This window comes from the organism of the source record quoted next, unplaced genomic scaffold (assembly GCF_019419815.1).
Source record: "Pyrus x bretschneideri cultivar Hongxiangsu unplaced genomic scaffold, Pyrus_bretschneideri_v1 Contig3, whole genome shotgun sequence".
In the NCBI taxonomy this organism is placed as follows: domain Eukaryota; kingdom Viridiplantae; phylum Streptophyta; class Magnoliopsida; order Rosales; family Rosaceae; genus Pyrus; species Pyrus x bretschneideri.
The window spans coordinates 8942696-8970040 of NW_025999612.1; the positions used below are offsets into that span (position 1 = coordinate 8942696).

The window sequence follows — 27345 nt, forward strand, 5'->3', positions numbered from 1 at the left end:
TGAACCCAAATGGCCCATAAACCCACTCCGATTTTCGGTTATCAAAGTTTCGGCTTCTCCGAAACGGCGGGAGGCAGTGAAATCGGGAAGACGAGAGCAGCTCTGGTTTGGGCAAAGCTCACAGTCAGAGTGAATGGAGAACGTAAACGAGAGTACAAGCGTTCGAGTTCTATGCCCTAAGCTCGTCCTTCACAAGAACGAACCTGGCCTCCAATGGCTGATCGGATTCCCATTTTTCCCGCCACACACCGTCGTCTCCACCGTCAGATGCATCCACACCGATTCCTCCTCTCCCGACTACCGCAGAGAATCAGGTACCGAAATTCTGTTTGTTTCGCGAGGAAATCGAAGAAATTGAATGAATTTAGTGTTTTCGGGCATTTGCAGTTCGAATTTTGATTAGTTTTCGTAATCTGAGCAGAAGAGCTTCGGACATTACTGTTGAAAGGATTTGAGGTGATCGGAGCATTGGTCGTTGCAAATTCCGGCGATGGAATGAGCGCCGCCGGCGAGGCAATTGCTGCGGCACGAAGGCTGCGGAAGCTACTCTGCGGAGAAATTGGAAAAAAATTGGATAGTCGACAAGTAATTGGTGGTGTTGCCGATTGTAGTGGCGGTGACATTCAGTTTTTCGTGTCGAAATCCGAGAGCTTGACCAGCTTTGAAGCTGTGAATGTGTTGTATGATGATCATCCTGAAAAGTATGTTTGGGAGAGGGGCTGTCTGCTCTGGTGTGAGCTTCCGTTTAAGCTGCCAATCTATTATCCAGTTAGCAAGCCAAAGGGTAAGTTTTTCTGGTGGTGTTTTTTCGTAGATTTGTGTAGTTTCATTTGGAAAATTGATTGAGCATTGGTGGTGGTTCAGGCTTGGTTGTTTGTTATGTTTGGTACTGTGATTTGGTTTGCTTGTGGACGAATGAGCTACTGACGGGAGCTTTTACTCGCTAAAATGAGTGCATAACATGATTTCTGAAGCGTTATTTTATGTGAGTGTAGAAATTAGATTGCAGTGACATTTTCGGGGTGGTGGAACGCCAGTGTGTGGTAGAAGGGTAGATTCATAGAATAACTATACTATAGTTGACCGCTTTAAAAACAAAAGAAAACTTTGAGTTTTAACGATAAGGACAAAATAAAAGGTAAAGTAAATAATACCATGACTGACTTTTTAGTGTAAAAATGTGGTTTTTCGTTAAAGTGAACAGTACCGGTAGCTTTTCGTTAAAGTTCCCAAGGCTTTGTTGAGTGTCTGTTGACGAGAATATGAGCTGGATTTGTTCATAGTCAACTTTTTTTTCCCAAATGCCTTCTCATTCATTTCTGATTTCATACTTGCAATTGGATAAAATTTAGCCGCGGTTTAACTCTGCCTTTTGGATGAAGAGATCCATGTGCTTTATTGCAAATTGATTTGAATGGTGTTCATTTCTTGTGTACTATTGTATTAGATTCAGAAAAGATGTTTCAGCATGCAACTGAAGCAGTTATTGCAAAATTCAAAGATCCAAAGGCTGCGTACTTGGTAGAAGCATTAAGCAAAACATCTGCTGAAGTACCCCAACCCGTCATCCTCCGCGGTGTAGATTTGGATTTTGACACAGATCTCTCAAATGTCAAACTTGGAGGAGAAAGCGCTCAAGATTCTGAGGCTGGTCTTTTGTCATGTTCCCACTTCTGTTTAGAAAGTAAAAAAGGTGCACCGGTATATTCTGTTGAGGTAGGACAAAGTGAAAGAGATTCATTGCTTATTTGAGATCTTGTAATTTTTCCCTTGGTAGTTTGTTTAAATCTTCTTTTAGCAATAACAGTAAATACTGGAATTCAGTTTTTGATTAGCTTTCCTGCTTAGCATGCAGATAGAATCCAAGTAAGCATTCTGCTGAATAGTTCAGATAAGTCAGAAAAATCTATGGCACCCGTTGCTGAATATTTTCCAGGTATTGCTTGCACTCTTAATCATATGAGGTACAGATATACATTTTCAAATATGAAGCTTTCTAGTGGAGATTATATTTTTACTCAGTTTAATGGAATTTAAATTGTGTGGTTTCAGCTTTGGAAGAAGCCAAAGTTTTGGTGGTTGATTTTAAGCTAGAAGTGCTCTGCTATTCAGCCAAGGGTCTCCCACTGAAGCATGCAGTTTCAAAGTTATTGATTCCGGGGTTGATTGATCAGTTTAATTTAGTGGGAAATACAGTCCTACCCAACCTCTTAGCACAACATCCTCAGGTAAGGCAAACCATTTCTTGTATAATATCATATGGATCTCTCGTTCTTACCATCCATCTAAATACTAATTCCAACCAGAAAATTCAGAAACACAAGATTAATTCTAGTACAAGTGAGTAATTTCCGTTCCACTCTCTCTTTCCATGTGCATGCTTCCTGCTATTGTATTTCATAAAGACATCATCTGGCAGAGGCCAATTGTTGATTGTGAGCCCTTAAAATTCACACTTCGGGTTTACCAAGTTCTTTTACCAAGAAACTAGTTTCTTTTCTTCTTTATGTATTAAAAGGTCCAGTCTTATTGGCATTATCCTCATTCCACTGTGCAATTTTCTTACTTTATTTGAAATTTACACTGTGCTTGTGCTCCCATATCATATAATTATGGACTAGCACATATGTGCACATGCTCGAAAACCTTAAGCTTTGTCTGGACATTCCGTAGTATCTGATGCCCGCTCACAGAAATGTTGAATAAAAAGCTAGTACAGTGATTAATGATTATCAGAACAGCCAGATCAAACTTCAAGTAACTATTTTGTTTGTTGCATTTGCAGCTACATCCGTATCACTTTAGCCCTCCTGGTGTTCTGCATCCGATCACTGTTGTCTATGAACTCAACTATGGGGAAACAGAAATGAAGCAAGGTACGCAGTGGCAAAGATGAAATTTGCTTCCTTCAAACAATCTATTTTTGAAAGAGTACTAGTCTTAAAACAAAAAGGTTAAGATGCTACTAAGTGGCTCGGGCTCGTCACAGAAAACTTAGAGATTGCTCTTTTTTATCATCAAAATAAACACTTGCATCTCTTTTATGATTAAAAAGTTGCTTTTGCTTCAGTGTTTGTGAATGTGGAAAAGGTAGGATTATTTCTCAGATGGATGGATTTTTAGAGAGGAAGCTTATACAATTTTGTAATTTGCTCTTAGAATTAGTTTTCTTAATCTTGCCATAGCCTTCTGCAGTTGAAGTTAGAAAATCTTTGCACTTAAGACTGGGTTTACCTTTTGATCGTCCTCTTCTAAGAATTGCCAACGCTCTCGATTTCTCTACATCGAGGGATGCTGTAAGGAGTGATGCAAAGTGGAAAGGTAAACCATTTTCCATTGAATAGGCAACGTCATCCCGTCTCCATAAAGAAACGTTTTCTTTTTCTTTGGTTTTTTTTGTTGGTAATAACTATTTTGATACAATTCTATGGTTATTTCAGGTTCTAGTTTGCTCAAAGATGTACACGTTGGGATTCCAAGCAGTGGCGGTTGGTGGCTGCTCTTGTTTCTTTGTTTATTCCCTTTCCCTGCCTTCTATTAATTGAATTTTGTTTATGCAGTTTCTGGGGGCAGTGTGTCTTTGGTGCAAGGCTCTTATGAATACTACCATTATCTACAAGATGCCTTTAATGATTCGGTAATGAGCGTTCTCTATACCTATTATTCGTAACTCAACGGATAAAAGTTACTCTAGGGATAACAGGCTGATCTTCCCCAAGACAGAAACACCCAAACACTAGTTCTAACGGATGTGTGTAATATAAAGTTTGAAATTTATTAATTCTATGATTTATGATTAAATTTTTTTTTGAAGATACTAAAGAATAAAAATCCGAAAGCTCTTCTTTGTGGTTCTACGGTTAGGTTGAATTTTCATTATGATTGAATTAAAGGAAAACTAATGAAAAGAAGTTGAAAACGTTGAGTTTTAACGATAAGGACAAAATAAAGGGTAAAGTGAATATTGTTTCGTTAAAGTGATAAGTATCGCGGGCTTTTCGTTAAAACTCCCTTGAATTAAAGCTGTCTAATAATTGATTTCCAGGAGTGCCCGTCTTGGCCTTCTATGAGTTTGAAATTCAGTTATGTCAAGTGTTGTTTCTTTTCCTTGCTAGGGTTGGGGTTGTGCTTATCGCTCTCTACAAACGATTATTTCATGGTTCAGACTCCAACACTATACATCCGTAGAAGTTCCTTCTCATAGGTAAAAGATGTGCCAAGCGTAGAATTTGCTTTGCCTCAGTTAATCGTTTCGCTTTCTTTTCCGACACCTCATATCAGCATCATATAAATTCATATTAGGGAAATACAGCAGGCACTTGTAGAGATTGGTGATAAAGATCCTTCTTTCGTTGGGTCCCGCGAATGGATTGGCGCCATCGAGTTGAGCTTTGTCCTGGACAAGCTTTTGGGTGTAAGTACCATCAATGTGGTTTACTGAGAATTTCTCAAGTAAAACGCGCCGGAGTTTAACAAGATTTGTTTCTTGTATCGAACAGGTTAGTTGCAAAGTCATGAATGTCCGATCTGGAGCTGAGCTTCCCGAAAAATGTCGAGAGCTGGCCTTACACTTTGAGACTCAAGGAACACCTATTATGATTGGTTAGTTCTTCCCTGTCCCCGTAAATTTGACGCTCCTCTGGATTAAAGATGGTAGATATTTTGCAGAAACAATTGATGAAACACAGAATGATAACCTCTTATGACTCGATATATAAATGCAGGTGGTGGAGTTCTGGCATATACGCTATTGGGAGTTGACTGCAACGAAGCAAGCGGAGATTGCGCGTTCCTAATACTCGATCCTCACTACACAGGCAGTGACGAACACAAGAAAATTGTAAATGGCGGATGGTGCGGGTGGAAAAAAGCTGTCGATAGCAAGGGAAAGAGTTTCTTTTTGCATGATAAGTTCTATAACCTTCTGCTTCCACAGAGGCCTAATATGGTTTGATCTATACAAAAATCATCATCAAATCTATACACCCTGTTATGAAATGTAGCATCACATTAACCAGCAACAGGCATTTGATCTATACAAAACGATCATGTTTAAGTACTAATTGTGAAATCATGCTAATCATGTCTAAAATCTTCTTTGTTTTGCAAGAAAAATACAAAAGAAGTCAACAGCGATTTGAAATCTAAATTCTAACCTATCAACAAGTGCAGATAATACAACGTTCCGAAGCGGCAAATCTCTTTCATCCTCTTCAATTCACACCGGTGGTGGTGGCGGCCGCAGCAGAAGCAGCCTGATCGTGGTGAGGAACTTCATCATACGCGCCAGTCTCCTCATTGTATGAGTACCAAACCCCAGATGCAGCAGAGCAAAAGAGTCCTGTGGATGGATCGTAATAGTAACCCAAACTGCTGCTGTAATAGTACCCCGAATTCTCATCAAACACATAATCATTCTGCCCTTCAGAGGAACCGGCTCCTGCTCCGTTAGAATCCGAGGGTCTAGCAGCAGCATTAGCATCTTCTTCATCATCATCTTCACCAAACATATCATATCCATCTCCAGCAGATTCACCACCATTGTTATTATTCCCAACTGGCGCGGCCGGGATGCCTTCCAGTCTTGCCCTAGCTAAAGTCTCGTACCCTTGAGCCTCCCTTTCGAAAATCTCCTTCTTCTCGTGATTCACATCGTACTCCCCGTGCTTGTCCATCAGCGTCACAGCATCCTCAGTCAGCTGCTCGAAAACCCTCTTCGTCTCCGGCGACATCTTCACCTTCTTGTTCCCCTTCAACCTCCTCAGAGCCTGCAACACTGTTTCGCCTTCCTCGAGCACGTCGGCAATGCGCCTCTTAATCTTCCCAATATCTTCATCTTCCGGTGGCAAATCCGCCGCATCATCTTCGGCTTTCGGTATCGGAACATGTAATTTCGTAACCCCAGCTTCAACACTATCAAGCCAAGCATCCTTCACTCGGTTCCCCTCGGCATACTCCACGAAATTCCCCTCGGCATCGAAATAACCCTCCTTCCTCTCCTTCTCCAAGTTGAAAGGGTCCATCTGAATCCCGTCATCCACGAAGTTGTCGTAATCCAATTCCTCGCCGTACGCGACTTCAGCGGCGGAGACGTCGTCGCCGATCCCGTCGTCCCCGAAGCGCCGCCGCTTCTCGCGCTCTTTGGCGGCGAAACGGGGATCCGGAAACTCATCCCCGATCTCGTCGTCATCCTCGTCGGCTCTGCGTATCCTCACGGGTTCGTCTTCCCGTTTCGCCTTCTTCCCCTTGGGAAACTTAACCTTCCTTTCTGCCGTGGGTCTGTCGGAATCGGAATCGGAGTCGGAGAGCTCGGGGATGGGGCGCTTGCGATTGGATCGCGACGGAAGATCTGGTTCCATTGAAGAGATTGGAAGCAAATCGAATCAAGACGGAGGTTTTTGGGATGATGTAATTACTGACCGATATTTTTCGCGCTGAGAAAAGTTGTGTGTTCTGGAAAGTTGAGACGGTGGTATAGGGGTTTTGTGGAGATGTTTAAGTGTGTCCGGATACGTAACCGGATCCCCTTCGAAGCAATATATGCTGAGCCTGCTGAGCACTTCATTCGGCTATTAAAATTTGATTAAATGATTTTAAAAGTTATAATAATTGTAATCATCAGATTAAATTTCAACATTTTGGATGGTCTGCTCAACACGCTTAGCATATATTGCTTTGGAGGGGATCCGGTTCTTCTGGATACGGTCACACACGCAATATATTATTAATAAAAAAAAATATGAATTGTTATTGACATTTCAAATTTTTATATTTAGAAGAAAAAAAATATATATTTACGATGAGGGTAAAATGAGATTTTTGGAGTTCCAATAACACTTTTCAAAAACAATAGAGGCATATGACACATAATTACTGCTCGTGTTCTGTGACACAAAAAAATCTCTCGTTTTTGTGAGGAGATTTTCGTTTTACATGGTTTTTGGGCAACAAGATACAAGGTGATCCATTTCCTATACACTATAGAGGGAGTACAATTGGATACTCTTATTTTTAATTTTGTAACCAATTAGCTATTCTAGTGGTACACTTTGGAAAATGTTGAGTGGTGAATTTCTCCATTAAATTAATTAAAAATAAAATTTTAATTTTTCTCTTCTAATTTATTTGATTTTTTAATATAAAATAATTTTTAAGAGCATTTCTAATCATATAGGCAAATACGGTTGGTAAGAAAATTGAGTGAAGGATGACTCTCGATGTTTTCGTTGACAGAAAGTTGACGGAAATGGTCGGTGACGGAAAGAGAAACATGTGAAGGGATGGGAGGTTCCAGTTACGGTTCTCAAACAAATTTCACCGTTTAATTCAATTTGTTAAAACTTGGTTAGATTTTTTATACAAACGAAATAATTATTAGCACTTCAAACAAGTTCTTAGTATGCTTTTGGGTGCAACAAAATTTTAAAATAAACCAAAAAAAATGCTAAAATTAATCACCGAGGTAAAAGTGAAAATTTTGGGTAAAAATAGGGTTGATGAGTGTCCTGATTACACTATTGGGTGTAAATAAAGCCCACACGTCACACAAAATTGAGATTTTGACTTCTAAAGGCCAAATTACACGTCATCCCATACTCCTTCTGAGATTGCCCCAAGCCCCCAAAACGCACCGTCTAATCCCTCATTTCCTAGGAGACGGTGGTATTGCTAGTACCAAAAGCTAGCTGCAGCTTATCCAAAAGGCGCCAAACCATGGCTCTCATCCGCCACCAACTCTCTCCTCCTCCGTCACTTCCCTCCTCCCACAGCCACCCTCCACCAAACCACCACTTCCCAAAACCCTGCCTCTTCGTATTCTCCAAAAACCTCAGACTCTTCTCTCTCTACTCAGCTCCGCCCACTCCCTCCTCTCTCTCCTCCGCTCCCATTTTCCTCCCCTTTCTTCAAAACCAAGAGGAAGAAGACGAAGACGAAACTGAAGAAGAAAAAGAAGAGCCACCAGCACTCGAAGAAGATGAAGAAGAGGAGGAGGACCCAGATGATCCAATTCTCAGATTCTTCAAGTCCCGCACTTCAACCCAAGACCCTGAGCGCGAAGGCAAGTTCTCTCTCCAAAAGAACCGCCGCTCCGCTTGGCGTTTGGCTGACGATACCCACCTCGCAGACGAATCGGAACCCGAAACCGGCGTCAAAAAACTGCTCGGAGAACAGAAACAACAAGTTGGTCCAATCAAATTTGGTTCAAATGCATCGCCTGAGGGAATTGTCGAAGAGATTCTGCAAAAGGCAAGGACTTTGCCGCAGAATTTGACGTTGGGAGAGGCTATGGAGGGTTTCGAAGGAAGGGTTGGGGAGAAAGAGTGTGTGAAAGTATTGGAGGTGATGGGTGAGGAGGGGTTATTGGTGGGTTGCTTGTATTTCTTTGAGTGGATGGGTTTGCAGGAGCCGTCTCTCGTTACGCCTCGGGCGTGTTCGGTTTTGTTTCCGATGCTGGGGAGAGCTGGAATGGGGGATAAGTTGATGATTTTGTTTAGGAATTTACCGGCCAAGAAGGAGTTCTGGGATGTTCATGTGTATAATGCTGCAATTTCGGGCTTAATGTGCTCCAAGAGGTATGAAATGCTTTGGTAATTGTGTTTTATTTTGCCCTTTGGAAGTTTAGATTTCGCTTTTCGGTCAATTTGTAGTGATATCATATTAGTAATTGTAGTCTGGCTATGAAAAGAACCGACTATTGATATATCATCGATAATGCACTGATATCACTGAGATCAGCACGATGTAGCAACATATTGTAGAAGCATTTTGAACAATATCGATGCAAATAGAACTTTTGTTGGTAGTTGTCTGAGTAGGATGTTATGTGATGAGTTACTGGAAGTTTGAATTGTTGGGATTTTATGCATGTTTCGGTAGACCCGATGCAAAGCCTTCGTGCTACTTGCATTATGCTCTTAATCCAATTTGTTTGATTATTCGTTGAAAGAACAAAAAATTTGGGAAAGTTGTTGTTGATGCTTGCAAGAGATAAAGTAACTTGCTAGAATTCATTTGATATTTACTGACTTTTTTCAGGTACGATGATGCTTGGAAGGTGTATGAGACTATGGAAGCAAATAATACCCTTCCGGATCATGTGACATGTTCAATCATGATTACTGTCATGAGAAAAGTTGGACGTAGTGCAAGAGATTCATGGCAGTTCTTCGAGAGAATGAACAGGAAAGGTGTCAAATGGAGTCAAGAAGTTTTGGGTGCTCTTATAAAATCATTCTGCGATGAGGGGTTGAAGAGTGAAGCCCTTATCATTCAAGTAGAAATGGAGAAGAAAGGAGTCTCATCAAATGCCATTGTGTATAACACTTTAATGGATGCCTTTTGTAATACAAACCAAGTTGAAGAAGCTGAAGGTCTCTTTGCCGAGATGAAATCAAGGGGGATTAAACCAACAGCTGCCACCTTTAATGTTCTAATGAGTGCATACAGCAGAAAAATGGAGCCGGAGATTGTTGAGAAGCTGCTGGTCGAAATGCAGGATATGGGACTAAAGCCAAATGTCAAATCCTATACTTGTCTTATCAGTGCATATGGGAGGCAAAAGAAGATGAGTGATATGGCTGCGGATGCTTTTTTGAGGATGAAGAAGGTTGGTATTCGTCCAACATCACATTCTTATACAGCTCTTATTCACGCGTTTTCAGTCAGCGGCTGGCATGAGAAGGCTTACATTGCATTTGAAAACATGCAAAAAGAAGGACTAAAGCCCTCCATAGAAACCTATACTGCTTTACTGGATGCATTTAGGCGTGCTGGTGATGTGCAGATGTTGATGAAAATTTGGAAACTTATGATCAAAGAGAAGATTGTGGGGACTAAGGTGACATACAACACTCTTCTCGATGGATTTGCCAAACAAGGGCACTATGTGGAAGCAAGAGATGTGATTTCCGAATTTGGTAATGTAGGCTTGCAGCCAACAGTGATGACATATAATATGCTGATGAATGCGTATGCACGGGGAGGGCAACACTCAAAGTTGCCACAGCTGTTGAAAGAGATGGCAGCTCTCAAGTTAAAACCTGATTCTGTAACTTACTCGACCATGATTTATGCCTATGTTCGTGTTCGTGATTTCAGACGAGCATTTTTCTACCACAAGCAAATGGTAAAAAATGGACAAGTGCCAGATGCCAGGTCTTATGAAAAGCTTAGGTCAATTTTGGATGTGAAAGCTGCACGGAAGAACAAAAAGGACAAGAGTGCTATTCTCGGTATAATTAATAGCAAAATGGGTTTGTTGAAAGTTAAAAAGAAGGGAAAGAAAGATGAGTTCTGGAAGAACAAGAACAAGCGTTATGTCAGAACCGATAACTCAGAGTGATGTCAATCTTCAGCTTATCACTTTCTGCATTTCTTTCAAAAGTTTCAGAAAGGTTATGAGATAGTAGTTGTTTCGTGTCTGGACTGCCTAAGTTGGAAATTTGAAAAAAGCACCTCCACACAGAAGTTGTTAGGGTGAAATTCTCTACAAGATCTGCGTGATCCTTCACAAAACAAGAAGATTGGCTGCAGCTGATGCAGGCTAGTCTCCGTTGATACAACTAGGTAAGCATATCTGTTCATATGTCGATGTAAGGGAAAAAAGTTCTTTTGCTTACCCAGTCCCCTGTACTAGTCTACAATCTATTTGTACTGAAAAAATGTTGTTATTTGAGCATACATCTCATTCAGCTCGCATGGATTTCCTGTTCTTGTATTATCCTGTAGTTATGAGCCTGTTTGCTTTTGCTTGTTTTAGAACTTCGGCTGCAAGGCTCAGGAGTGAGCTGACTGAAAACCGTTGAGGAATAGTCGGCTTACGGATTTGTTGTTCTTCCTGGTGCACAAGTTCCGGATGGTTTCCCTTCCCAGGTCCACTTCTTTGCTCGGGTTGGCTGTTGAAGCCGGAGACCTATTCAGTCTTCAAGAGGATAACATCCAAACTCTATACAGACAGTCAGCATTTGTTCCAAAATCCAGTTGCAATATCTTTTTGTATGCCTTGATGCTGAAGAATCCTCACCTAATATGGATCAGCATTGGGTGGGGCCCGGTCAGAGTTCAAACCGAACGAACTGGGCTGACCGGCCCTAAGAGGGTGATAATTGCACGTGCTATTGGATAATTGGCAATTATTGTCTTAGTGAACCGTAATCATTCGAGGGTAGCTTTACTCTGCAAATGAATAGCACGGGCAATTGACTTCAAAAAATTATTTTTTTCATTAATAATAAAACATCATGTTTAATTTCAAATTTTCTTAATTTTCATTTTTTTTTTCCATTTTTCTGTGTTTTTTAAATAATTTTTTAATGTTTTTGAAATGAATGATACAGACCCTTGGATTACCATTTTTTGCAATCCAAAATCCCAGGTTGTACCACGTGGGATGAACCTTTTTTTAGATTTTTTATTTTTATTTTTCTGAATTTAAGAAAGCAGATCAATATGGATCGTTGGATCTAAGAAATCCAATGACCCATGTTGGAACAAAAACTGAGTGCGCCTGAGTGCAGGTGACACTTTTTTATCAGCTCACTCTCCCCACTTGTGAGTGAAGACCACGCACCTGACATAAAAAAAAAAATTATAACGTGGCTGACAATAGGCTGACTTTACCTGATGTCAGATTGCTTCAAGCAAGGTTTCATGCCAATCTTGATCGACTGCTTGATATGTGGGAGATGGGCCCACTTAATAGATGAGGTAGTTGGATTAGGTTGGAGTAGATTTTGGAAGAGTTGTAGGATTCAATCACTCAATAGGTGAGGCAATTTGTAGGGGTGGAGTTGCTCTAAATTAATAGCCCATGACCCTCTTTGGCCATGGATTGTGAGCCAAGTGATGACCCTTTATTGGACCATGACAAGCTACACCAAAAGAACTCATGAGTCAGCCAATCAAACTACATAATTAGATGCAGCATCACTTAGCAAACACGGTAGATGCATAATTGGTAGTAAACGCACAATGTAGAACCAATTTCCAAACAAAGAGTAGAACCAGAATTAATTTACAAAGTGCAGCATCAGTACAAAGTGCAACATCAGTTCAAAGTGCAGCATTGAAGCTAGATGGTTAATGTTTTTGCTCACAAAATTTAGACGCATATTCATTTTCTTTTTCAGATGTTTAAGAATCAATTTACAAACAGAATGTAGAACCATAATTAATTTACAAAGTGCAGCAGCATCGAAGCTAGATGGTTAATGTTTTTGCTCACAAAATTTAGACGCATATTCATTTTCTTTTTCAGACGTTTAAGAATCAATTTACAAACAGAATGTAGAACCATAATTAATTTACAAAGTGCAGCATTAGTACAACGTAGATGCATAATTGTGCATAACCAATTTACAAACATAAAGTAGAACCATAATTAATTTACAAAGTGCAGCATCAGTTTAAAGTGCAACATCGAAAATAGATGGTTAATGTTTTTACTCACAAAATTTAGACACATATTCATTTTCTTATTCAGATGTTTGACAATCATTATACATATAAACTAAAAAAGCCTGAAACATCTAAAACACTGAAATTGGTTTTTCACGAACTGGAACGTTGAATTTTTTGGTAAAATCAAGTGCAAAAAACACTTGATAATGCAAGCATTTTTTTACAATTTTCTTTTGCAAAATCAAGTGCAAAAACACTTGATAATGCATTCATTTGTTACAGAGTTTGAATTATAATCATTCAAAAAGATGATTTTGAGTAGTAGGAAAACCTTTGAAACACTAATCTTTCTGGAAATCCGGCTAAACTTTGTGAATCACTGAAAATCCATCTTGAAAGTTTCAGAAACTATGGAGATTTTAGGGTTTTTTGTATGGGAAAATATCTTTTGCGTGATAGGGAATTTGAAATGATAGGTTTGGGGAAGTGGAACGTAGGTATTGAATGGAAAAGGGGAAGAAAATAGTTGGTTTTATTGATTTTTGTCGTGTTGTGGTTAACGTGACCGTTTATTAACGGTTATAGTCGAGTGGCATGGGCCGTAATTTTAGTCGGTCTGTTTCTTTTTGGGTTGGGCTTGGTTTTCTGTTATTGGGTTTTTTGTCCCTTTTTGTAATGTTTTAAAAGGTGTGGAGTTGTGTGAAATATGATATATATTTGTGTCTCTATAAGTAAGGCTCCCAATTTTTTTTTTCCAATTTTCTGTGTTTTTTTAATAATTTTTTAATGTTATTCAAATGAATGATACAGACCCTCGGATTATAATTTTTTGCAATCTAGCATCACAGGTTGTGCCACGTGGGATGAACCTTTTTTCAGATTTTTATTTTTATTTTTATTTTTTCTGAATTTAAAAAAGCAGATCAATATGGATCGTCGGATCTAAGAAATCCAATGACCCACGTTGGAACAGAAATTGAGTGCACCTGAGTGCAAGTCCCACTGACACTTTTTGGTTAGCTCACTCTCCCCACTTGCACGTGAAGACCACGCACTTGACATAAAAAAAATTATAACATGGCTGACCATAGACTAACTTTACCGGATGTCAAATCGCTTCAAGCAAGGCTTCATGCCAATCTCACTTGACTACTTGATCCATAAGAGATGGGCCCACTCAATAGATGAGGCAATTGGCTTGGCTTGGAGCAGATTTTGGAAGGGTTGTACAATTCAATCACTCAACATGTGGGCCAATTTGTAGGGGTGGAGTTGTTCTAAATTAACAGCCCATGACCCATTTTGGCCATGGATTGCGAGCCAAGTGATGACCCTCTATTAGACCATGACAAGCTGCACCAAAAGAACTCATGAGTCAACCAATCAAACTACAGAAGGCAGAAACGTCATCCAACAAACTAGTGACAACTTTCACTAGATACAAGGAATTGTTTTAAATGATCAGGCTTGCCTTTGACAAAGTGGCAACTACCAACACAGTGCAAAGTGCTCAGCTGAAGCTACATGTGCGAAGTGCGCGCTAGCAAAGTGGCAGCTACCAACATAGTGCAAAGTGCTCTGTTGAAGTAACTTGTGTGAAGTGCCGACAAAATTTGCTTACTAAAACTTGTTAGATTGCCTAATTTGTGTAAAGTTTCTCAAGTTTCCACTCTTTTTCTCGTCCTCCACATTTATGTTCATTCATGTTTTAGATTGAACAAATCAAATAAAGAATCAAAAGACGAAAATAGTGTGCAAAATCATCCCCGAAAATAACTATTCTATTAATGTCGAGTTAAAGACCTTACCATGCCAAAAGTTGACAGTAATTGACTCCTAAATGGTTAAAGACTTTGTTCGAGTAAATGGTTTAACTATTTACTTAAACACAAAACAAAATTTAATGCGTCAGATTAATACAATTTTTTTCATTAAACAAATTCTATGGTAACAAAGATAAACCTCATCAGGACAAAACGACAAAAAACAAGGCAGAAGCGTAAATTCCGCGACATATCCCAAACCGGAAACCCTAAACCGGGTTAGACCGGACTCGGGTGGAAGCAAAAGATAGGGCCAAAGCATTTCATGCTGGCTTTAGCAGGAAGGCCACGTGGACGGCCCTATCGCATATGCACCCAAAACCCCCACGGTGATGACGTGTCCTCGTAACCGTAGCCTCCCTATAAAACCCTCCGCTTTCCTACACTTTCATTCTCATCCATTTCCCCTCTTTCTCTCTCCTCACTTTCTCTCTCTACGAATCTCTGACCGATTGAGACTCCAACACTCACTCACAGATTCGGATCCACATCCGCCGGTTTCTGATAAACCCGGACCAACCCCGACCCGCTGATCCGTTAGATTGTCGTCGTTTTGTTTCCGGGCTAGCACTTGTCTCCCGCCGTTTCGGGCGTTTCGTCGCTTCCAGTGGGACTCCGGAGCTCTGAGATTTGGATATCCGATTGCTTCTCCTGTTCTTGGCTCGAGATCCGGGCCAAGCACAGAAGAAACAGATTCGCCGCCCTTCTGACTTCGTATACGTACAGGTTATTTTCGAATTTTTTGTTGCGGGAAGAAACGAATTCGCCGCTCTTCCGACTTCGTATGCATACAGCATCACTGAGTGGATTGTTTTCTTATTGTGTACGTCGGTGGTGTTTGGATGCTGAGAAAATACAGGAAATGGAAAGGAAAATGATGCATGTGGTGTTTGGTTTTCGCATTGTTTGGGGCTCGGAAAAATGAAATCTGTGCTTTACTATGTCTGATGCTGCATTTTTCTTTTGTATTTCTTCAATTTGCTTCCCTTTTTTGGTAGCCAAACAGTTTTTAGCTGTAATTTTTATGTGTAGGTAATGCTTGCTTAATCCGCTATCAATATTTGATTAGTTTAATATTTGCTTTAGGTAAATTTGTTTTTGATATTTGATTAGTTTAATACTGCTTAGATAAATGTAAATCCTTTCCTGTAGGTGAATTTGTTTTCACTTGGGCTTTCGGTTTTAGTTAATCGAAGAACGGTGGAAACTAGAGTGATCAACTTGAAATTAATTTCGAAGATCGAATGATTAATCTACATTTTTACTAAATATTAATATTCATGTAGGACTTTTGACTGGGTAAATGGCCTCGAGTGAGGGATTTCTGACGAATGAGCAGAGGGAGATGTTAAAAATTGCTAGCCAGAATGTGGAGGTTTTGTCGTCATCACCGAAATCCCCTACATCTTTTCTGTCTGAACACCATGTAAAAGCCCCTGCTGGTGGGAAGGCACCAACAGCTGGGATAGCTGCGAGGCATGTACGCCGGTCACACTCAGGGAAGTTGGTGCGAGTAAAGAAGGGTAAGTCCCCATTCGGCACTTTGTGATTTGGTTTGATTTTATTTTAGCTTACCACTACGTAATGATGTTTATGGTTTTATTAATATCTCTAGTTGTCCAGTCGCCCCTATGCTTCGTTATCTCTGCGACTCTTGTTATATTATTGTCGGCCTTATAAGAATTTGTATGCATATATCAATTGAATTTTTAACCTTTTAAGTAAATTATTGCTACTCTATTTTTACACGAACCAGGACTTTACCTTCTATAACGGTGTACATCTCATGCATATTATTGTCGAGATTGCTGTAGTAGCTGAAGTCATGAACCATGATGGTGCTGTGAAACTTAGTTGCACCGTGCAAAAATATGCATCTCATGCATGATTTTGAATTGTTGTTCTTCTATTAAGCTCCTACGCATGTAGCTTAACTTAGGCTGTTGATAGGGTGTGATTGAAGTGGGTAAAATTCATGACTGATTAATTCAAACCAAGGTAGTACTTAGATTTGGTCAGTTTTAAAGTTCTTTTCTTGATAGCTCTGCGAGTTTTAACTTTTTATTTGATGTTGTTCGTTTGTGCTGAATCGATGATATTGTAGGTGGTCGATAAAATTATCTATTTCTGTTATTTTGTTGGTGGGACTGATTTCTCGTCTTTGTTTTATGGCAACAGAGGGAGGCGGTGGCAAGGGCACTTGGGGAAAACTTCTTGACACTGATGGCGAAGCCACTCTTGATCGCAATGACCCTAACTATGACAGTGGCGAGGTAATAAATTTTCAAGTTTAGTGTATATATATTTCCTACATTTATTACTGTGTGCTCTGATAGGGTAGATTGAAATTTCTGATTTCTAATCTAAGTACTCTGGTTTGATCAGGAACCATATCAACTTGTTGAGTCAACTGTCACAGATCCCTTGGATGAATACAAGAAAGCTGTCGTTTCCATCATTGAGGAGTACTTCAGCACTGGTGATGTGGCAGTGGCAGCATCTGACCTCAAAGAACTAGGCTCAAGTCAATATCATTCTTACTTTATTAAGCGACTTGTTTCCATTGCCTTGGATAGGCATGATAAGGAGAAAGAAATGGCTTCAGTTTTGCTTTCATCTTTGTATGCTGATGTCATTAGTCCTCCCCAGATTAAAGATGGATTTTTCATCCTTCTTGAATCTGCTGATGACCTCGCAGTGGACATACCGGATGCAGTAGACATCCTTGCTTTGTTTCTTGCTCGTGCAGTGGTTGATGACATCCTTCCCCCGGCCTTCTGCACCAGGGCAAAGAAGGCACTTCCAGAATCTTCAAAGGGCGTTCAAGTAATCCAGACTGCTGAGAAGAGCTACCTTTCAGCTCCACACCATGCAGAACTTGTGGAAAGGAGGTGGGGTGGTAGCACCCACATTACTGTTGAAGAGGTGAAGAAAAAAATTGCTGGTCTACTGAGGGAATACGTGGAAAGTGGAGACACTTCTGAGGCTTGTAGGTGCATGAGGGAGTTAGGTGTTCCATTCTTTCATCATGAGGTTGTGAAGAGGGCTTTGGTTCTTGCCATGGAGATTCAAACAGCAGAACCGCTAGTAATTAAGCTGTTAAAGGAGGCAGCTGAAGAAGGCCTGATTAGTTCTAGTCAAATGGTAAAGGGCTTTTCTCGATTGGTGGAGAGCCTTGACGACCTTGCTCTTGACATTCCGTCAGCAGTCAGCTTGTTCCAGTCCCTGGTACTCGAGGCGACAGATGGAGGTTGGCTTGATACTTCCTTTTTGAAATCATCGAATGAAGATGGTGATGCACAAGTTGAAGATGAAAAAGTGAGGCGGTACAAGAAAGAGATTGTGCCCATAATCCATGAATATTTTCTCTCCGATGATATCCCAGAACTGATCCGGAGCCTTGAAGATCTTGGGGTACCTCAATATAATCCACTATTCTTGAAGAAGCTGATCACCCTTGCAATGGATCGCAAGAACCGTGAAAAGGAAATGGCATCTGTTTTGCTTTCTGCCCTTCACATTGAGATCTTTTCAACCGAGGACATAGTTAATGGCTTTGTCTTGCTTCTGGAATCTGCAGAGGATACAGAATTGGACATTTTGGATGCTTCGAATGAGCTTGCTCTTTTCCTGGCAAGGGCTGTAATTGATGATGTTTTAGCTCCTCTGAATTTGGAAGAAATTGGCAGCAAGTTGCCACCAAATAGCAGTGGAAGTGAGACTGTTCGATCGGCTCAATCTCTGACTTCTGCTCGTCATGCTGGTGAGAGGCTCCTGAGATGTTGGGGAGGCGGGACTGGTTGGGCTGTGGAGGATGCGAAGGACAAGATAGCAAAGCTGCTAGAGGAGTTTGAGAGTGGGGGCGTTCTGAGCGAAGCCTGCCAGTGCATTCGGGATCTTGGGATGCCCTTCTTCAACCATGAGGTGGTGAAGAAGGCACTGGTCATGGCCATGGAAAAGAAGAACGACAGGATGCTAGACCTGCTTCAGGAGTGCTTCAGCGAAGGACTGATCACAATCAACCAGATGACTAAAGGCTTCACCCGAGTCAAGGACGGGCTAGATGATCTGGCTCTTGACATTCCAAACGCGAGGGAGAAGTTCAGCTTCTATGTGGATCAGGCGCAGGAGAAGGGGTGGCTCATCCTTGCCTTCGGATCACCTGCTGCGGATGGCTCACACTAACCCAACCCAGGCTCTGCAGCTTCTTGAGAAGGAACACATGTTTTTTGGTTGCTTCTCTCTCATGTAATGTTGTTGGCCATGAGCTCTCTCTCTCTCTCTCTCTCTCTACTGTTTAAATTCGTGTTTTTTCTTATCTCTTTTGAAAGGTGGATGTGGGTATTGGGATGATATTTAGATTTGTTCTCAGATGTTTATTTTGTGTTATTAATGCTTAATTTAGTCAAGGAGATTATAGTGATCCCACTGCCCATGTATAAAGCTGCTGTTTTTTGTTTCCTTCGGCTGGCCGGCAAATACCAATGCATCTTATTCACCGTTTTGTTCTGTGGTCGGAACATCCCACGGATTAGCTACATTCTTCTACTGGGGTTTTTGGAAGAGCGTTTAGTTCGACTGATGTTTTATGTCTCTCCTTTCTTTGGGGCATTTGAGTGGCCAAAAAAAACCTCTGCGGAAGAGTGGACTGTAGCGGTAAAACCTCGCAATTGATAAAGTACATTACGAGAAAAATTTATATGTACTGAAAATTATATATGATAATGGATGAATGATAGTTTCGGATTGCCAGGGAGAGATTGTCCTCCCCAACCTCTTGTATGTGGGGACCGTTTCTCTAGACGAAAATTCAGTAAAAGTAGGCTTCATGTTGGTCCCAAATGTTATCCATACCATTTTAAGTTCAGAGAAAAAAAAAAAAAGAAAAAAAAAGCACTGTAGAAATAATTAAGGGAACTTTAACAAAAAACTCTTGATACTGTTTATTTTAACGAAAAATCATATTTTTATACTAAAAAACCAATCTTGATACTATTCACTTTAACCTTTATTAAAGTTTTTAAACCATTTTTCATTAATCTTCCTAATAATTAAGTCTTTTTCAAGGTGGTTTAGCATTATCCTTTAAAAAATCCAAAATAAAAAAAAACATATATATAAAATATGAAGGCTACGCACCGTTTCGGTGGTCTCGACTCCCTTCCTTCCCTTTTTTTTTTTTTTAATTTCTTCTTCCGGTAAATGGTCACTTCCTAGTTGTTACTCTCTGTTTGGTTGCCAAGAAAATCAACCGAAAAGAAAAGAAAAACTCAGGAAAATGGTCTAAACAAAAAGTCTTTCAATTTCTCCTCCTCCATTACTGACGGGCCGAAAGCACAAAAATGTCCGACCAAAACGAGCCTCAGCAGCTGTACCCAGCCGCAAAGAGTTCAAAGTCGCCGCCACGGCCACCGAAACCCGCCGCTTTCTCCGCCAATCTCAACTCCGACCCTCCCGAAACAGACGGCGCAGCTCCCTCCACGTGTCAGCACCACCACACCTCCCCAGTCTTCTCTTTGCTTCCCCCTTACCCGAAATCCTCCGACGGGCAATCAGCAGTCAACGAAAGCATCGAAGCCGAAGGCAAACGCTTGAGCAAGCTGGGAAAAAGCAGGTCGAGGAATTGCAAGGTGGACTGTGCAATGGATGATGGAGCTGATGCTGCCGATGGGTATCTTCCTGGTCAAGGAATTTCGTCGTCTCGTGAAGAAAAAGTCAGCAGCCTCAAAACTGTGAGAACCCATTTCAATGGCGGTTGTGTTAATTCACTGCTTCTTGTAATTGGAAAATTCGATTGAAATTTTGACTGAAAATTTGAAATGGTTGTTGGGTTTTGGTGGTTGTAGGGTTTGGTTCATGTGGCGAGGCGGATGCCCAAAAATGCCCATGCTCATTTTATACTGGGTTTGATGTATCAGAGGTTGGGGCAGCCTTCGAAGGTGGGATTAGTATACTTGTATATTGACTCTTTGGTTGGATTACACGGCTAGTATGTTACTGTGGATGTTTTCGTGTTCTAATGAGTTCCGGGTTTTAGGCAGTTTTGGCATATGAGAAGGCGGAAGAGATTTTGCTCCGCCCTGATGCGGAGATCGACAGGCGCGAGCTCCTTTCACTAGTTCAAATTCATCATGCGCAGGTAGAGGACTAATCTTTTGGTAAATTGTAGCTTTAGGTTGGTGTTTTTACGTAGTTATGAACTTTGCTGATCCAGCTGGTCTTTTTTTTATCAATTGTCAAGTGCCTTATGCTAGAAACTTTGGGGGATGGTAGTTTCGACAAAGAACTTGAACCTCAAGAGCTTGACGAAATTAATTCCAAACTAAAGGAATCAATGCAATCAGATGTAAGACAGGCAGCTCTGTGGAATACCCTCGGCTTGATACTACTTAAGACTGGTCGTCTGCAGGTACAAGTCTGTTGATTCCATTGTTGGTTATGGTTGCTCTTTCTTTTCCGTACCCTCACATATTCTGAAATGACTGTTTTTACTTTCTAGAGTGCAATTGCAGTTTTATCATCTCTGTTAGCTGTTGCCCCCGACAACTATGATTGTCTTGGAAACCTTGGGATTGCTTACCTTCAAAAGTAAGAGCCTATATGTGTAGATACAATAATGCCCTCTTCAATGTTATGACCTCTTGTATCCCTTTCTAACTCGAAATCTTTGCAAATGGTCTTTCTTCAGTGGAAATTTGGAACTTTCAGAAAAATGTTTTCAGGAGTTGATACTCAAAGATCAAAATCATCCTGCGGCCTTAATTAATTACGCTGCCCTCCTTTTATGTAGATATGGTTCGGTTGTTGCAGGTATGCTTTTGATGAGTTTGACTCTAGCGATTTTCTTTTTAGTAATACCTATTATGTAACTTTTTTGAGATCATAGTGAATACTGGTGAAATTTTGCCAGAAAGCTGTTATAATACGTTTAGTTGGAGAACCTGCATGAAATAGCTTGCTTTTGGTTTAATTCTCAGGTGCTGGGGCAAATGCTGGTGAAGGTGCTTCTGCAGATCATACTTCTGCTGTCAATGTCGCGAAGGAGTGTTTGTTTGCATCACTAAAAGAAGATCCTAAAGCAGCACATGTGTGGGCTAATCTTGCTAATGCATATTATATGACCGGTGATCATAGAAATTCCAGCAAGTGCTTGGAGAAGGTGCTCGTGGCTTATTGCTATAATAATTTATTGCTTATTTCTTGAGGTTGTTCATTGGTGTTTTTTTTTTTCTTGGTTTTTATATTCATTTTGTAGAAAATGATGATGCAAGAACTTTTTCTTCGCATGTTTTTCTTTCTTTTTAGAAAAACAAAAGAAGAACTTATTATGCATACTCTCATTAATTATGCTTGTGTTGCGTACTGGTCATTTGCTATTGTAAAGGACAAAGTTTTCATGCTTCTTTGACAGGTATGCCTCCTACTCCATCCTTAATCGCTGACAAGTTTGAGCTGTTTTCTCTTATCATTGCATGCTCCTCAGGCGGCAAAACTGGAGGTCAATTGTTGTATGTCTACTCGATATGCTGTTGCAGTTCACCGAATCAAGGATGCAGAAAGGTTTCAAGACCCTAGTGACCAAATTTCCTTGGCAGGAAATGAAATGGCTTCAATTATAAGAGATGGAGATTCTGTCTCGGTTGAACTTCCCATAGCATGGGCAGGCCTTGCGATGGTGCACAAAGCCCAACATGAGATCGCATCAGCATTTGAAGCTGAACAGAATACCTTAATGGAGGTAGAAGAGCATGCTGATTATAGTTTAAAGCAGGTAATCACAATTGTTCCTTCTAATATCATCTTTGCACAACCTGTCGGTTCACATGTGCACAATCTGACTATGCAGTAAACAAGAGCCTTTGTTATCATGTATAATGGAACTTAGAAAGCTCGCCGAAAATTCGTATCTTTCAGTTTCCTATGTCTTATGTCACCCTTCATTTTTCTGTATGTTATTTGGAGAATCATATTCATGTTCTTCACAATGCACTTCAACTTAGGCAAGTTGTTCTTATGTAGGCGGTAGCAGAGGATCCAGATGATGCTGTGCAATGGCACCAGCTTGGTCTCCATAGCTTATGTACTCGGCAATTCAAAAACTCGCAAAAGTACCTCAAAGCTGCAGTTGCCCGTTTTAAAGAGTGCAGCTATGCATGGTCAAATCTAGGTGTGTCCAATCTTAAGACCCATTTTCGTATCTTTTTAATACTTTTAGTTATCTCTCTCTCTCTTTCTCTCTCTGAAGTTGGTGAAGTGTTCACCTATTAACAAATACATGCATCACCAGGTATCTCACTGCAACTATCAGATGAGCCATCGCAAGCTGAAGAAGTTTACAAGCGGGCTTTAGAATTGGCAACAACTAAACACGCCCACACTATATTCTCCAACCTCGGAAATCTCTACCGCCAGCAGAAGCACCACGAACGTGCCAAAGCAATGTTTACAAAGTCTCTAGAGCTCCAGCCTGGCTATGCTCCCGCATTTAACAACTTGGGTCTCGTATTTGTTGCCGAGGGTCAGTGGGAGGAAGCCAAATTCTGCTTTGACAAAGCCCTCCGGGCAGACCCGTTGCTGGATGCTGCCAAGTCCAACATGCTTAAAGCGGTGTCTGCATCAAGTTCATCTGCAGGCCTGTCCTCTAGTCTTCTTCAAGATTAATTTGTATTTTGTAAGCAAGTGTAAGGGGTAGGTATGGTTTCCTCAGTCATGGTTTAGAATTGTAAAACCGTATTAACTTACGAAGTTACGAAAAAACGAGGAGAAGCCTTCCTCTGTATTTAGAGGGTAGAGCTGATCTTCCGGTCCGATGCTCCGTTGTATCTCAGTTTTGTATCATAAGTCAATTTTTCAGTGCAGAAAATTCTTGTCGAATGCATTGTTAGTTTCTTTCTTTCATTTTGTTGAGATTGGGTTACCTCTCCGATTAATGTTTGATACGCACAATACGGGCAACATGATCATGCGGGCAAAGGTTCAAGGGGGTGCTTTTTTTTTTTTTTTTTTTTTGAATAAACGATATTATTTACACTAAAAGGGAGGGAGAGAGGGGGTGTGCTTAGCTTCATAATGGGCTAGCAATAATGTGGTTCAAACTCGCATTTAGCGAGAATTAAACCTAAAACCTCTTACTTACAAGTGAAGAGGAATATCATTGGATCGTAGTACTAAGTGGCGAAGGTGGGGGTGTTTGACACAAATAACAAAGTGCATACATGAAACGGGTACTAGTAAGAATTTTGTAATTTCTTTTTAATTTGCTTATGATATTATGCATGTATCTTTTAAATTATTAATCATCATGTTTAAACTATCATTTGTCTTGATACTTAGCTACCATTAGGATATTTAGAGCAATAATTTGATGCAATTTTGATTGGAGGGTTGTTCGTAAAATTGGCTAAGGCCTTTTGTTTCACTTAAGGTGAATACTATGTTTTAAGCGTTCCATGGTTTTTCAAAAGGTTCTCTCGTGGCTAAAACTCAAGTATTATTTTAAGGGGTCTTTTGATACGAGTCCAAAGTAACTAAAAATTAAACCCATTTCAAAAGTCAAAAGTCACTAAAAATTAGACCTATTTCAAAAGTTGGCCTATAAAATTAGACCTATTTCAAATTTTCCTTTGTTTTTTTTTAATGAGTTTTTTAAGCATTAATTACAAAGGGAAAGAAGTACGACCCTACGGTTTGGCCGCACAAGGGAAGTCCAAAATTTAGCAAGAGGCTAGCAAGAAAAGGTAGAGCTTTGCTCATCCGCCCAATTTTTTTTTTATTTTTTATTTTTTTTACGTGTAAAAGGTTGAGGTTAACTAAAATGTATTTAGTTAAATCTCAGCCACCCATTTGTATAATAAAATGTGCGTGAGGGAATTTTCAAACAAAGGCATGCTTGTTGTTTTTGTTAAGAAAATAAGAAATGTATGAAGGTAGACATCACATACTTTATGCAGGTTGTGAGCAGCGTTAAAACATAATAGCACAATGCTTGTTCTAAACTTACTTTAAAATCTTTAGTTCATTCCAAATTTAGAACAAGCATCATGCTCGGATTATACTTTAACATTGGTCACAACCTGTATAACACATGTTGTCTCAGTCTTAGGTATTGGAGTGAACTAAAGAGTTTAATTTTATGGCCATTGTCCAATTTCTTGCGACCCTTCAAAATCTTCTTCCCATTTATTTATCTTGCTTCTGTCCTCTCATTCTTACATATTTTTCGAGAAAGTACCCATTTTTTTTAATGTGTAAATATATAGTTTTGTTCAAGACAAGAAGAAATGGTAGAATACTAGAAAGTGGGTACATGAAAGAAATTGTGGATGATGATAAGCTTTCATAAGGTAATGGCGTACGTTATATGTCATTGTAGTTGATTGGTTGGATTGGTCTTGTAGTTGCATTTGGGTTGCTTCGACTAAGAATATGATTGGTTTTAGTGTTTGTTTTAAATTAATAGCAGTTGTTATTTAACTAGTTTTATGCAGTTTAATTTATCTAATATGTCTAACTTTATGTCAAAATCAATTTTTTTAGTTTACCAAGCAAAAGAAGAGGCCAGCGTAGCAACACTTACATGCAAAAGCAATTTGACGAGGTCTGAAGTGAATGGTCTGAGTTAGCGTTTTCATGAAGTGATTGGTGGTGTGATTAGTGGTGTATACATAGGGTAATCTCAATCCATATGCAGTGTAACTGATTGTGGTGGTATTTCATTTTGGGCATCTAAAATATATATACAAGTTCATCCATATGTGACAGTAATCAGTATGAAAAAAAAAACTAATGAATGTGTTTCTATTTGGACCCAAAATTACATCATCGCCCATCAAGGCTGTTGAGTAAGCATAGCTCCCAACCGTTGGATCGAAGGGTGAAGATCGTTTTGTTATTATTGAAGGATAATATTATGATTTTTATCATAATTATCTTTTAATGATAATTAAGATGAGATATGTATCTCCAAGTTGGAAACATGGTAGCACAATTCAAGTTGATTTTGGATGTTTGGCATGTGAATGTGTGGGTGTGATCAGTTTGGTTGACTGACAAATTCAAGTGGTATGCTGGAAATTGATTATTATCCATTTAAAGTATGGTGATAATTAGTAAACAAATGAATTTGGAGTTCACTTAGACGACTGAAGGTTATTATGCATGCATGGAAAAAATTATAAAGGGATGGTGGAATAAAGAGCACCCTCGAATATCCTTGGCAGGATGCCAAGAATCTAGTCGGACAAATTGCATCAGATTGGAACTCTTGGACTTTGAAAGGATGGGAAAGATGGGATCAAGTTTGAACTTTTTGATAGTGCATGATTGCACCTGGTCAGATTTGGTGGAAAGATGAGTGGATTGCCGTGATGCTTTGGTTTGAAATGCATGGCTAAGAGATAAACTTGCATGCTAATTATTTGCATGCCTTGGTTCCAGCACGTGGAGATCATCAAATACTTGGATAATGATGGACAAAATAAGGAGAAAAGGAGATAATGATGGAGATTTTAAATTGGTTGGATAATTGCATGATAACTCCATGCATTTGGTTGAGTCTGATCCATGCCAAAAATCTCGTGCAATATTCAAGGATCAAGTCGGCGTGTCCCTATAAATACAGAGGCAATGGCAACAAGAAGAGGGTATTTTTCAATTCAACACATAAACTGCTATGCGCAAACTCTTGCTCTACGCGAAACCTCTCAATAACCTTGAGATTTTTATTTTCTTTTTCCGCCAATGCATCTTCAATTTGGATAAACAGCATTGTGAAGGCAACCCGTAACATCTTTAGTTTGGATAAACAACACTGTTGCCATAGAATCAACGGACCGCGGAGCACCTTCAGTTTGGATAAACAGCACTGCGTTGAGGCCGACTGGTTATCTATCCAAGTCTCGGTCGAGAAGGATTTTCGAATCTTTATTGGCAAAGCTCATCTCATTAGCCTGCTCGGCGAAGTGAGATGTTACAGATTACTAGGCTCGGCGCATTGAACGCCGAGTTATTTTATGATTGGATATTCACAAGTAAGTTTTAGAGTTTGGCATTCTGATGGCTGAACCACATTTACCATTAAGGCATACATCTCTTTTGAGTACTTGTGTCCGTATAGTTTGGTGTCAGTTCGGCGTGCTTATACTCTTACGAATATAATCATCGTGATCGAACCTGGTGCCTATGATCCATGAACTTCGCAAGACTAGCAGCCTTGTCTTCAGGCTCTAGAACCCAAAGGCTGTAATGTGTTCCTTCCTCAGCCGCAGTCGCAAAATTAAGAAGTCAGCAACGTGCTCAACACAACATCAACACATTTTACTCCCCGGCCGAGCTCGGCAGACGAGTTGGCATGCCCCGCACATAGCTGAAGGACGTAGTTAGCTTTATTGATTACTTTGCCTGCGTGCCACGTAGGCTTGGTAGTTTTTAGGGTGAACAATTTCATATTTGGAATGTGAGTTGTTCATTGTGTGTTGGTGTTGTGTGTTACAAAATTGCAAAATGTATTTGGTATCACAATACAAGTTTGAAAATGATGCCTATGTTACTTTGCGTATCACAAATTAGCTTTGAAGCGTGCATAAGAGAAGGCTTCAAGTATTTAAAAAGCATTGATTCTCAAAACATTTTAGGCATTGGCACTCAAAAATGAAAAACTTTAAGTAGGATTAACTATTAAGGCATGTAATACATAATGAAGTGGTTGAGTGGCCTTTAATATCTCGATTATTATAAGCGAAAAACATTATGGTCATAATTTATCTTATGAATCTGGACTATTCAATTTAAATCTTTAAATCTTGCGGCTCTCATTAACTAATTTCATTGTCCCACCTTACATAAAATCAAGTCCTTGAATGGCCCAGATCTTTCTTTTGAACGGCTTGAGTCTTCGAATCTATTGGCTTCGAACAAAGAGATCCTTCAATTTCTTACATTTGATGGGAGGGTTGTAGTGCTGTCACGCCCTGTACCGGGCATGGCAAGTGCATATTGATTGGAACAAAATTTGTTGTTTTGTAAAGAAATTTTTGTTTTGGGATGGTCACGTGGAAAAGTACAATACGACAGTTTGATGGTGAAGGTTGCAAACAGTGGAGGTATCCAGACAATTGGTTTTCCA

The 27345-nt window shown here is 40.0% G+C and overlaps 5 protein-coding genes across 5 annotated transcripts; 4 read left to right on the forward strand and 1 right to left on the reverse strand.

The window, feature by feature from the left end:
* The first annotated feature begins 42 nt into the window (after positions 1–42).
* LOC103926750 (probable Ufm1-specific protease) lies at positions 43–5063 on the forward strand. Its single transcript, XM_009335618.3, has 13 exons — positions 43–314; positions 422–784; positions 1448–1716; positions 1849–1936; positions 2053–2228; positions 2786–2876; positions 3196–3321; positions 3441–3488; positions 3561–3637; positions 4116–4204; positions 4303–4414; positions 4500–4602; positions 4725–5063. The coding sequence occupies exons 1-13, from the start codon at positions 134–136 to the stop codon at positions 4952–4954; spliced, it is 1953 nt and encodes a 650-aa protein (XP_009333893.2). The 5' UTR covers positions 43–133; the 3' UTR covers positions 4955–5063.
* LOC103926748 (CD2 antigen cytoplasmic tail-binding protein 2-like) lies at positions 4991–6522 on the reverse strand. Its single transcript, XM_009335617.3, has one exon. It carries the CDS (start codon positions 6357–6359, stop codon positions 5214–5216), a length of 1146 nt encoding a protein of 381 aa, XP_009333892.2. The 5' UTR covers positions 6360–6522; the 3' UTR covers positions 4991–5213.
* Positions 6523–7627: 1105 nt separating this feature from the next.
* LOC103926747 (pentatricopeptide repeat-containing protein At5g50280, chloroplastic) lies at positions 7628–11255 on the forward strand. The gene is made up of 3 exons (XM_048589833.1): positions 7628–8573; positions 9037–10566; positions 10760–11255. Exons 1-2 carry the CDS (start codon positions 7714–7716, stop codon positions 10340–10342), a joined length of 2166 nt encoding a protein of 721 aa, XP_048445790.1. The 5' UTR covers positions 7628–7713; the 3' UTR covers positions 10343–10566; positions 10760–11255.
* Positions 11256–14608: 3353 nt separating this feature from the next.
* LOC103926760 (MA3 DOMAIN-CONTAINING TRANSLATION REGULATORY FACTOR 1) lies at positions 14609–18645 on the forward strand. Its single transcript, XM_009335628.3, has 4 exons — positions 14609–14948; positions 15509–15745; positions 16401–16495; positions 16608–18645. The coding sequence occupies exons 2-4, from the start codon at positions 15526–15528 to the stop codon at positions 18405–18407; spliced, it is 2115 nt and encodes a 704-aa protein (XP_009333903.1). The 5' UTR covers positions 14609–14948; positions 15509–15525; the 3' UTR covers positions 18408–18645.
* An 801-nt stretch (positions 18646–19446) lies between these two features.
* Positions 19447–23115, forward strand: LOC103926759 (probable UDP-N-acetylglucosamine--peptide N-acetylglucosaminyltransferase SPINDLY). The gene is made up of 10 exons (XM_009335627.3): positions 19447–19954; positions 20069–20161; positions 20260–20361; positions 20464–20631; positions 20722–20810; positions 20911–21032; positions 21200–21381; positions 21706–21993; positions 22242–22389; positions 22510–23115. Exons 1-10 carry the CDS (start codon positions 19565–19567, stop codon positions 22881–22883), a joined length of 1956 nt encoding a protein of 651 aa, XP_009333902.1. The 5' UTR covers positions 19447–19564; the 3' UTR covers positions 22884–23115.
* Positions 23116–27345: the final 4230 nt, after the last annotated feature.